The sequence below is a fragment of the Vespula vulgaris genome, chromosome 19 (assembly GCF_905475345.1).
Source record: "Vespula vulgaris chromosome 19, iyVesVulg1.1, whole genome shotgun sequence".
Classification (NCBI taxonomy): domain Eukaryota; kingdom Metazoa; phylum Arthropoda; class Insecta; order Hymenoptera; family Vespidae; genus Vespula; species Vespula vulgaris.
The window spans coordinates 1,402,352-1,415,000 of record NC_066604.1 but is presented as its reverse complement, the minus strand read 5'-3'; the positions used below and the strand labels follow the sequence as shown (position 1 = coordinate 1,415,000).

General features: G+C 34.6%; 3 protein-coding genes and 3 non-coding genes across 8 annotated transcripts in view; 5 read left to right on the top strand and 1 right to left on the bottom strand.

The window, feature by feature from the left end:
- LOC127070664 (uncharacterized) overlaps positions 1-1,330 on the top strand; it is a 7,756-nt gene extending 6,426 nt beyond the window's left edge. For all 3 annotated transcript variants that reach the window (XM_051008952.1, XM_051008954.1, XM_051008951.1), the window contains one exon: positions 830-1,330. In XM_051008952.1, the coding sequence (XP_050864909.1) occupies positions 830-1,282 (453 nt within the window). In that variant the 3' untranslated portion in view covers positions 1,283-1,330. The remainder of the gene's footprint in view (positions 1-829) is intronic.
- The window catches only part of LOC127070651 (glypican-6), a 265,597-nt gene that overhangs the window by 24,292 nt on the left and 228,656 nt on the right, over positions 1-12,649 (top strand). The gene's annotated exons all lie outside the window — the stretch shown is intronic.
- On the top strand, positions 3,682-3,763 carry Trnas-gcu (transfer RNA serine (anticodon GCU)). The gene has a single exon. It is a non-coding gene; the product is annotated as a tRNA-Ser (tRNA).
- On the top strand, positions 4,956-5,028 carry Trnak-cuu (transfer RNA lysine (anticodon CUU)). The gene has a single exon. It is a non-coding gene; the product is annotated as a tRNA-Lys (tRNA).
- Trnan-guu (transfer RNA asparagine (anticodon GUU)) lies at positions 5,485-5,558 on the bottom strand. Its single transcript has one exon. It is a non-coding gene; the product is annotated as a tRNA-Asn (tRNA).
- Positions 11,182-12,649, top strand: part of LOC127070873 (uncharacterized) — a 59,809-nt gene continuing 58,341 nt past the window's right edge. The window contains exon 1 of the mRNA XM_051009417.1: positions 11,182-11,961. The gene's annotated coding sequence lies outside the window, so the exon portion shown is untranslated. The remainder of the gene's footprint in view (positions 11,962-12,649) is intronic.

Genomic DNA, 12,649 nt, shown 5'->3' with positions numbered 1-12,649 from the left:
TCGTACATGTTTTTTCATACTCAACGTTCGTGTTACGAGAATTCCATTCGATATCGAGAGGTCCAAGAAGATTGTCTATCGAAGAAGAAGCACTCGATGTGTCTACTTCGATCGTGTATGAGATATTAAAAGAGAGTATAGAGAAAAGAGAAGCAGAGACCGTAAACGACGTTACTTATCATGTTCAATCGATCGTAAAGAGACGAAGTCGATGATGTGGACGTGAATTTACGTTGTCTCGAATTCTAATATAATTTCCGTGAATTTGCATCTCTCTCTTTCTCCCTCCCTCTCTCTCTCTCTCTCTCTCTCTCTCTTCTTCTTCTTCTCTCTCACACACTTCGAAGGAGAGACTCTATCGATCCGAAAACTCGGTGATTCTCTGCGAGTCACGCAGGAAATTACATGTAAATTAGAAACAATGTTCGAAACACTGTCTAGTAGCTTCGTGCATATATATCATATCTATCTCTATTTTTAATTTTTATACTCGAGAATACGTTTATATCACTGTACTGTGTTTAACATAAATCGTATAAATGCATACATATACATACGTACGTGCGTACATACAGATATACATATATATATACATATGTATATAAAACACATGTTGATACGAATACATGTAGATAATTGTCTTAAATGAAATGAACAATTCAATGGATTTCTATTCTTTGAAGATATCTTTTTTTCCATATCGTATTAATTCGTATACCTACAGACACGTTTTTTTCACGTATATTTTAATAATAAATAAAAAAAAAATGATGAAAAGGAAGAAAGAAAGAAAGAGGTAATAATTCGTAAAAAAAAAACATTGTTTTAGTTGATACATAACGATGCAGAAAAAATAGAACCACCGTCACCGATACCATCGAGATCGAATACACCGAATAGCTTTCGTCCTGTGATCCTTGGAACTGAAGGATCTTATGGAATGGAATATTCATCATCGACTATCGATCTACCGGCTTCGAATAAAAGAAAACATTCTGAATGCGAGAGAGATCATTGCACGAGGTCTACTATGACGCAATCGGCTTACGACGTCTCACCTACCAGAAGGATCGTTGCTTGTTCTACGTCCGACGATTTGGAAACGTTCGGTCTTTACGTCGCATCGAAATTGAAAAAATCTACCGAACGACAGTGCATCATTGCCGAAAGGATTATAGCCGAAGTATTGTTGCGTGCGAATTTTGGTACATTGGACGAAACTACAACTCTTACGGAAAAATCACCGTCCCGTTGTTTTCTCGTAATGGGTGGTGATCGATAAAGGATAACGTATGATTCTCGATCGATAAATTTTTTGTTTGTTTGTCTATTTTCTTTTTTTTTTTCTTCTTCTTCTTCTTCTTTTTATCATACCTATAAACACATATACATACACGCGTACGTATAAATACGCACGTATTTAGACGTGTGCATATATATACATAGATATACATATATGCATACATATACATACATAATACCATACATAATACATATATGCATACACTTGATAAAAGTTAAGAGTAGTATAACCAATGGTGGACGCTCTCTATCTCTATCAGAGAGCAAAATAGCTCGCGACGCAGCCAAATGCGAACTGGCTGGCATGCTTCCAATAAACGCGACTTTTCAGAAAAGTACAAAGGACGTGTACGCCGTCGTGCACTCGCATTCTCCTTATCACGAGAATCTTCACATTTTTCTTTTTTTTTTTTTGCGTGCCTATTCTCCTACCTCTCTCAATCCCCTCTCTTGCGTTTTATCGTCTCGATGATCTTGATAAACCGACGAAATTCGACCTGGTCGCATGGGAAAACGAAACAAACAAAAATTTAACGAAAAGTATGCAGCGTTTTAACAATTATGAGAACATTTCTTTTTTCTTTTTGGAAACATTTGCGCTGATAATATTTCTTTTTCTTTTTCTTTTTTCTTTTTTCTTTTTTAATCACGAATAAATCGATCCTGATCGATCTTAATCTAATGTTAACATATCGCTTTAGGAATCCGATCCTCCGAAATGTACTTTTTAAGAGAATTTCATGGATCAATCAAAGCAAACGGTGAGAAAAAAAAAAGAGAAAGGAAATGCAACAAAAAATTACTCTTTTTTTTAACCTTCTCGCGATACTATCGCTAATGATTTCACGGACGATTAACATCACGATCGATTATGGTTATCGTATATTTTCTTTTTCTTTCTTTTTTTTTTTGTTCTCCCCCTTTTCTTTTTCTCTCTCATACTTTTTAGCGAAACACTTTGCGTCGAGAAAGTTAGATATTATTTTCTCTCTCTCTCTCTCTCTCTCTCTCTTTTTATACTTCGTTATCCTACATCCCCTTCCTTCTCTATCCTCCTCCTTCTAATTCGCATTCGTTAATGGCTAAGCAATATTTACGAGCACGAAAAGTTTTGTAATAAGTTTCCCTGGCACGTGTTCGGCACCGTGGATCTCCTTTGCTGGTAATCATCCTTAAGCGAGTTATTACACGAACGAATTAAGACACCGTTCCAAAATACTTTCGAAATCGTTCTAGGGCAACAACCTAACCGAGCAATGCTAGCAAACCAACCGTCCGTTATTAAATTATTAGAGAAAATTTAATAAACGCATTTCAACGGGAGCTTTTTCTCCTCCGCTGCTGAAAGAATGAAAAAAAAAAAAAAAAAAGTAAAAAGAAGAATTACCACGTCGACGAATTTTCTCTGACCAAAAGAGAAATGTTTCTCTGCGCGAGGAATTCCCGTAAAAAAAAAAAAAAAGAAAAAAACAGAAAAACATAAACAACAAAAAATCCTAAGAGAGATCACTCAAGAGAAGAAATCTCTCTCTCTCTCTCTCTCTTTCTCTCTTTCTATCTATCTATCTATCTCTTTTTCACCACCGGTTGAAATACCAGAATCACATGGTGGTTGTTTGTCAAAACGTGAAACGCGCTGAGAGAAACATGCTACCACAAACGCCGCATATTCCCCCTCTCTCATCCCTTCCCCTTCCCCTTATCCACTATACCCCCACTCCTTTCTCTCAAAAAATAGGAAAAAAGAAGAAATGAAGAAGAAGGAAAGAAATTGTCGAGCTGTAAATGCGAGTTAAAGAGAGATAGATAGATAGATAAAAAGAGAGAGAGAGAGAGAGAGAGAGAGAAAAAGAGGTAGTTAGTAAAAAGATATAAAAACGATGGCATTGAGAACAATACGTTGAAGTTTCATGTTGCCAGCATGGCGGCGAAAGCTTCCGCGAACAAAATGGAAGATAATTGAAAAAAAGTAATGGTCTCATTCTCGCCGACGGTGACGTGTCCCTCCGTAAATTAAATTCCCTAGAGCGTGCGACGCGTTTCTTCCTTCCTTCTTTCTTCTTTTTCTTCTTTTTATTCTTCTTTTTTCCTTTTGTCTTTTTCATTTTTATTCCTTTCTTTTTCTTTCTTATATTTTCCTTTTTTCTTTTTTTTTTCATTTTTAGTCGTAAACGAAATTGCACAATTATTCGCATGTTTTAGTTATTTGATTCGTTCTATCAATATACCGATATCAGATCGAGACGATATTCATTGAAGTGTATTTTATTCGTAGAAATAAATAAAGTATATAATCATCTTGATGAAAGATTCGAATGATAATATTAAAAGATATGTCGAACAATATGTTGTCAATATTGAAACGAGTATCGTCAACTAGACGGGGTGGCCGAGTGGTTAAGGCGTTGGACTGCTAATCCAATGTGCTCTGCACGCGTGGGTTCGAATCCCATCCTCGTCGAGGATATTTTTTTTTCTTTTTTTTTTTTTTTGTTATTTTTTTATTTTATTTCATTTCTTTTTTCGTTTTATCTTCTTTCAATCTACGATATAATAATAATAATAATAATAATAATAATAATATATAATAAATAATAATAATAATAATAATAACAATAATAATAATAGTAATAATGCTATGTAATTTAATCGAATGTTAATATTATTGGGTTTATAGTAGCAATTTAATTAATGGATTTCGTATTACTACCTTCCTCGTGTATTTCCACTCTTTCATCCCCCTATCCGTTATATTCGTGTCAGCTTACAATATTACATAGTACGGATTTCAATTGATTAAATGCAGCAATTTGAATCTCATCAGATACGTATCAATTATTTGTACTTCGTTCGTTAATCTTCTACGGTAATTGTTCGTAACAAACATAGTAGGTTTTAAAGCCGAATCGATTCGGCTTTAACGGAGAATAGGAAAAAGAAAAAGTTACTTACGTATATCTACGTATACGTATACATATCTATGCATGTGTGTATGTAACTAACCAACATATATTTACATACACACACACACACACACATATATATATATACATATATGGGAAACGATTCGTGATTTATATATCTCGACGCGTTTATTCTCGAGCGTGTCCATTTTCACGGTATAATATCTTTAGGTGGGTGCGGAATAGAAAGCCCTGTGAGATACGCAAATGGCCTTAAAAGTCCAACGTACTCGTTTCTTCTTAGTAAGTACGTGCCATAGAAATCTAAGGCGATGCATTAAGGAAATCCGTGAATCGCGAGAGCCGTTCGTTCGGAACGTTGGAACGTTTTATGAACGTGATACTTATCGTTATACGTTACGCGTTATACGTTCCTCCTGTTCTTCCTCAGGAAGTATGTTGAATTGAAAATAAATTTATGATACCGATAGAAACAGAAAGAAGACTGTTTGAAAAGATTTTTAGCGATCGCTTTTATCGGATATTCTTCGACTACCATGGGACAACCATGAATCATTTTATACTGTTATTAAATATCCTTCGATGGAAATCGATATTTCTACGACACTGTGTATATACATATATATATGTGTGTGTGTGTATGTATGGATATATATGGATATGTATGTAGCTTTTATGTTGATCTGCTGACCCTGAGTTCCATGATTAGGTGCAACCGAGTAGATAACAGCCCGGCTAGCTCAGTCGGTAGAGCATGAGACTCTTAATCTCAGGGTCGTGGGTTCGAGCCCCACGTTGGGCGAGAGAAAATACTTCTTTTTTTCTTTCCTTTTCTTTCATCCCCTCTTCATCTTTTTCTCTCTTTCGTATATTCGTTACGTAGAATGTTATTTTAATATTTTATTCGATAGGATCGGTCTGGGATAATCATCTTTCTTTTTAATATATGTATATAATATATATGTGTATATATTCTATATGTATATTTGATTTCATGGATACGTGTATATTATTTTTATATGAATATTATATTTTACATGTGTATATATATGCAATATTATTTTTGTATATTTAAAATATATATCAAATATATTTGGAATATATAATAAAATATATTGTGTGTGTATGTGATATGTATATACACATACACACACACATACATTATATGTATATATATATATATATATATTCATCGCAATTGTAACAAATTGGATTTTTAATAACGAAAAGTTAAATTAAGACTAACAAAAATGAATCTCGCCCCCGGGTGGGCTCGAACCACCAACCTTTCGGTTAACAGCCGAACGCGCTAGCCGATTGCGCCACGGAGGCGACTTGAAGAGGGATTTTTTTTCATCGTGCTGCTTCCTGAAGCGTAAATCTTCGAGCGTAACTAAAAATAAAATAAAAATTAAGAAAAAAAAAAAACAAGAAAGAAAGAAAGAAAGAAGAAAAGATAGAACAAAGAAGAATCATTCAGTACTGAGTGGCACGTAACGAGTAGCAAATAAGTACACCCACGCATACACCCATTTAATTTAATAAACGAAATTAGAAATAATAAGAAGATAAAAGAGAAACATCGACAGACGATAGATAATAAATGTGTATATTTCAAAAATGGATCCTTAACAAGGGTCCGTAATCGATCATCGTTAAGATCTATCTGGATAGATCTGTTAAAAGAACATTACTATATAGGATGCTGAGAAAGGGAAATTATACGAGGGTGTCTTAAACGATCGATTTGAATAGAACACTTTAGAGTATACAAGAGAACAATTGTCATCGCATTGTTATCTGAAGTAATCTTCAAGTAGCCACGATACTTGAAAAGGAGGACTTACGTAAAGCAAACCTTTCAACCTCCTCCTTCTCCTCCTCCTCCTCCTCCTCCTCTTCTTTATCCCCTCCTTCTTCTCTTACTTCTATCTTCCTCTCATTCAAGAAGTCAATGTCGTTGAGTAGTCTTAGCCGACGATATAGAACTACTGGGTTCACCGGTTCAATTTCACCTGACCGCAGCAGGCACCAACGATGATAATATTGCCAAACCAAATAGAAGGATCCGTAGACGTCATAAAATTGATATTTATCCTGGCCACTATCCAGAGTTGAACCGATGCCAACTCAGCCACGAGGAATACTACACCCTTCTCAACGTGCTAGCTACCGTAATTATCCTCTCCTTTATCCTCAACCCCTCACTACTACCATCACTAACATTTTTACACTCTCCTAAAACTCTTCTTCTAACTATCTTATATTTCTCTCTCTCTCTCTCTTTTTCAATTTTTTTTTTTTATTTTTTCTACTTTCCCTTCGCTATTTCTTCCTAGCAATCTATTATCTATATCAATCTATATTTATATTCGTATCTCTGTCTTTATCTTTATCTATATCTCTTTTGCCTCTTCGTTCGAGATTAAAGAAAAGTCCAGAAAGCTCCAGGTCGAGCTAGATTGACTGAAATTGACTTGGCTTTTGAAAGGGCAGACAGTCGAACGAGAAATGAATGGGTTGCTCTTGAGCATAGAAAATGCAAGAAAAGCAGCAGCAGCAGCAGCAGCAGCAGCAGCACCAGCAGCAGTAGTAGTAGTAGTAGTAATAGTAGTAGTAGTAGTAGTAACTGGTATCGTAGCTATCCTCGTATATCTATTTGTATCTATTATATTCTACGCAAATCTATACGTACACGCATGTGTATATATGTATGTACGTATGTATATATGTACGTACGTATCCATGTACATATATATTATATATATAAACGTAGAGCAAATGAGTTTATGTATGAATCTCGTGTAACTTTTATTATTTTTTTTCTTTCCTTTTTTTTCTCTTCTTTTTTCTTTTTTTTGTTAAAAAACCATGGACTTTCTCAAATTTTTTTACGGCGACTATTCTTTCGATATCATCGATTTCATCGATTATTTCTTTCTCTCTCTCTCTCTCTTTCTTTCTCTCTTTTACTCTCTGGTAATACTTACTTAGATTTCTATTTCACAAAGTGGAACAGTAAAATTTTTCGTAAAATTTACGATTGTGCAATACTGACAAAGTGGTAAGCGCAAAGTAGGTGAACATTTTCAAGTGTTTTTAATAATCTGTGAGGTACTAATAAATGTGAAAAGAATAAGTACGTATATACGTATATAATTTACACACACACAAATACGTGTATATATATATATACATATAATACACGTACTTATATATATACATACACACATATTATACAGAGAGAAAGAAAAAGAAGAAAAGAGAAAGAGAAAGAGAAAGAGAGAAAGAGAGAGTGAGTTAGTATCTTCCCATCTGCGTTTTTTAACACACGAACGAATACGAATACCAACCATACGTGATTGCATTTGTATCCATGTAACATCCCTTCCAGGATTACACGCATGATTTTACGACGATCATAAAGGCATATTCCGTCGTGCTGCGACGGCCATTTTAATCTTTAACGACGAGGACCAAGATTTCGTACGTGCAAACGACGAAAATATAATATACACATACACATACACATATATAAGATATATACACATAAACTTATATAAAAAAAAAATAAAATAAAAATAAAAAGAGAGAGAGAAATATAGGAAAAACATATATCGATCACACGAGATAAATTTAATAACAGTACGCTTACCCTTTTCATGTATTAACCTTTCGGCATTCGTCGGTGTCGCAATGGCACTCATTTTTCATGGATTAAAGAGGAGAATTATCGTTCTCGAAATTGCAATATCCAACGTTACGAGTTGGTCCCAAGGGAAAAGAACAGGGAAAAGAAGAGAAGATTATTACAGCCATTACGATAAAATACGAAGGGATTGGTACATCCGGAGGTATTGTTTTCCGATCGGATCAAACAATTGTTGTCGCGTTGTTTTTCTTCTTTTTTTCTTTCTTTCTTTTTCTTTCTTTCTTTTTCTCTCTCTCTCTCTCTCTCTCTTTTCTATAATCTCCTAGATTACGTTTATATTTTTCTTTAAAAAAAAAAAAAAAAGAAAGAAAAGAAAAGAAAGAAACGTTTGTAGCACAATATAATACAATACAATATATATATTATTAACCCATTAAGTTGGTCATTTATTCGGAATAGTTTCTGTCGTAATTAACGCGTACTGGAATTTCGATAATTTTGCGGTAGTTTGACTGGTGGTTTCGTTATAACACCTCCCAGAGACAGAGAGAGAAAGAGAAAGAGAGAGAGAGAGAGTAACATTGAACGTAATTAACCGGTCGATTAATCGACCAATAATATCACGAGATTTCGTTGGTTATCGGCTAAAATTGGAGGAATTAAACAGGACATGAAGGCCCAGTCCAGGGTTTCTCTAACCCGAACGAACGTGGATTCCACTTATGCTCGAACCGGCTGTTAATGAACGGATTTAATAAAGCGCGCCGATGTGGAGAACCAGTTCGTAATTTATTTATTACATTCATTACGATGCGCATAAATTTTGCCGAACGTTTTCACCGACGTTCTTTTCTCTCGATCGTGGGACGAATAATGAATGATTTTTTGTTCGAGGACGATCGACTACATATATATCGGTTTTGTTCTCGATCCTCGATCGTCCTTTTCAAACTGTTAACTTTTAAATCAACGCTAGATATATCAAAACTCTATTGAAACATTAATATTATTTAATTAATCTCTGATTTCGTTTCTTTTTCACTGGGGATTAACATTCGTCTAATTAATAATTAATAAATTAATAAGTAAAATAATTAATTACTTAATTAATACAATTTTCTTTTCCCGATTTTTACATTTGCATCCTTAATTTATTTATCATCCATATCTTTTTTACTTTAACAAAATAAATATCTCTAAGAAGGTTTGCATTAAAGTTGCAACATTTCTGAACGAAAAGCATAATTATTTAACTAATCGATCGTCCCTCGATCGATCGATCAATTCGTTTCGTTCCTCTTATTTTTTCTTCATTATCTTCCTTTTTTTATTTCCTTCCTTCTTTTACAACGAAAGAAAAACATCTTCTAAGATGAGACTGTTTGCGATTGTCAAACTTAGGGTCGCGAAGATCTTCTAAAGTTTCTCCCTCTCTATTGGTTCTAATCAGCTAAATCCCTTCCCCTTCTTCTGTCTTTCTCCATTTCCCTTCGAGTTCTCTCTGATCTATCTTCTCTTTTAGTTTCAGTAAGGGAGTTAGGTACTTACTTATTTACTTACTTGCTTGCTTGCTTGCTTGCTTGCTTGCTTGCTTGCTCGCTCGATGTTTAAACTCACCTCATCGTATACGTGAGCTCTTCATATGTGAGAAGGACTGACTCTAACCCTTAACTCTATTTTCGTCGATGATTAACATGCGTGCGAATGAACGCGTTAATCCGTAATGTAATATGAACATCGAGAAACCTCAAAAGGGATCGACTGCAATTGCGTCTTGTTTTCAAAGTCACCCCTATAATCGTCCTCATCGTCCTCATCGTCGTCGTCGTCGTCGTTTGGACTACATAACTTCACGTTTCTACCATTCCGAATGTGTTAATTGGTTAGCTCATTAAACAACCCACGCGATCACTCAATTTTCTCTTAAAACGAACAATATCTCAACGCGTTTACGATCACAGATAATAGTCGTTGTATTTTTTTTTCGACAATAATCGATCTTATGATTAACGATAAACTCGTTATTTTCTTTTGCAAGCTTCTTCTTTCTTTCTTTTTTTATTTCCGAGGCAATTTTTTCGAAACGAGTAACAAAAAAAAAAAAAAGAGGAGGAAAGAAACGTGGGAGAAATTTAAATGGCGTTAAAGGACGACGATCATCGTCAACGTCGTCGAATCGTCCTGATTTTTTCTTTTCTTTTTCTTTTTTTTTTTTTTTACCTTCTTTTCCGTGGATTGACACGTATATGGGAGGATTGAATACGGAAACGATGATGGATGTGTGACGCTGAATAATCACGATCAAACAATGCAATTACAATTTTGATTCATTAATGCACGGTTCAACGTCCATCTAACGGATCCTATCTTGTTAAATCACGTTATATATATATATATATATATGCGTCATTCGTTTACAAATTGATATCGATCGAAGAGACGATTTAAAAAGAAAGATAGAAGAAAAAAAAGAAGGAGAAGAAGAATAGTCACTATTTTCCATTAAACGTTTCAATTACATCGATACACACACGATTACACACACGTGTGTGTTCACTTATATATATATATATATATAAATTATATATGTTATATATATAATATATATAATATATATAAAATAATATGTATAAATTATATAAATTATATATATAATTCATATATATATATAGATATAAATAAACATATACAATATATATAATAACATATATATACACACACATAAGTATCGATTCGATAGAGTTTAGAAAAAAAATCGAATCTTCCCGCCAAATTAACACACTCTCTCTCTCCCTCTCTCCTTGCTGCACATATATCCAAGAACATAGACAACACACACACACACACACACACACATATTAGTAGCAACATTTCCTATATTCACCATTGCGATTCCGATTTCCGTAACAAAACGAGGGACGAAAAATCCGGTAATTCGACGTGGGTTATCCCCTTGTGATGCTCGACTCGAAACGATCGTGTCGATATCCTCCCGGGATGCGTCTATATAGAGAGAGAAAGACAGAGAAAGAAAGAGAGAGAGAGAGAGAGAGAAACAGATAGACACAGAGAGACAGAGAGAGACGGACACAGAGACAGAGAGAGACAGAGACAGAAACATAGACAGAGACAGAGACAGAGACAGAGAGAGAGAGAGAGAGAGCGAGCTGTAGTAGAGAATATCGACAAGGAGGAAGAGAATATGAGAGGAGTGGGGGGGTACTACCCTTTCTCCGACACGGCCCTGCGCTGCTACTCCCCGTTTCCCCCCACCACTACCGCAGGACTCGTTGCGTGGTGCAGGCAGCCGGCAGTTCGGTCAGTCTCGTTTGTACCGTCGTCGTGAGTGCTTCGTCTAATTTCGCTGTTCTCTCGACACAATAGCTTTTTTTTCTTTCTATCTCTCTTCCTCTCTCTTTCTCTCTCACTCTTTCTCTTTCTTTCTTTCTTTATTTCTTTCTCTCTCTATCTTTATATCTCTATCTCTTTTTTTCTTTCTTCTCATTTCTCTCTTTCTCTATCTGTCCATCTGTCCGTCCTTCTCAGTGTCGTCAGTCTTATTTCGTGTGAACCGTTAAATCACGTGGCCGTTGGAAGAAGAGAAAAAATAATAATCATAATAGTAATCGTAATAAGAATAATAATAATAATAATCATCATCATCGGAATATTCCAGTAAAAAAAAAAAAAAGATAGCCGTTATTGTAACGGCTAAATCGCTTTTTTTTTCTTTCCTTCTTTCTTTCTTTCTTTCTTTTTTTTCGTCTTTTTCTTTATCGCGCTCGTGCGTTTCGTTTTACGTTTTACGTTTCAACGTTTTTCGGCTGCTGCTGCTGCTGTTGCTACTGCTGTGTTTCTCTTTTTTTCTTTTCTTTTTTTTTTCTTTTTTCGTTTTCTCGATTGTAAAAATAAAGTGTCGTCCGTCGTTACTACATGGAAGAAGAAGATAGAACATCAACGAGCTCGTCCAAGATTTTTATAATAGACGTTAATTTCGAGGAATAATGCTGGCCATCGTCGTCGTCATCGTCTGAGGAAATTGAAAATTGAATCGATGGAGGATGATGTTAGATGGGAAAGAAGGTAATACTTAATATCGTTATATCGTTTTAAGTTTATGTAATTTAATATAAATGTGTTTCTTTTTTTTTTATATATATATATATTACACGTTGATTGATCGACGAACATGTTTATACTTGTCTCTACTATCTCTTTCTTTCTTTCTTTCTTTCTTTTTTTCTCTGGCCAAAGTTATTCTACACGCACGCGTTAACCTTACAAAGGACGAAGGGAGGTTAGAAACTGTAACAATACGATACATCCTTGATTACCTAATAATATTTCTTTGATGTGTGTGTACGTTTATATGCTTTGTGTTTTTCGATAATATATGTATATTTCGTAAGACGAAAGCCTCGATAATTTAGTTTAAGAAATTCTTAGCACTTGGACACACGTACGACGAAGCTTCTATCGAATAATTAACACAGATATTTACGAAATATTATTTCATCGTATTCGAAGATATATATATATATATATATGTGTGTGTGTGTGTATATAGTCGTAATTATCGTCATAATTTTCGTCATAATTTTTTAAAGATTTCGTCTGAATTTTTTTGTCGAAATTCGCCATCTTCGATCACGTGATATCACGTGTAATAAATTTAAGGTTAAAATATATTAGATCGATTATAAGACTACGTAAAGCAGCGAAATTCTGAGAACGTACGTATCAGATACGATTTTATTCGAAACGTTGAAAA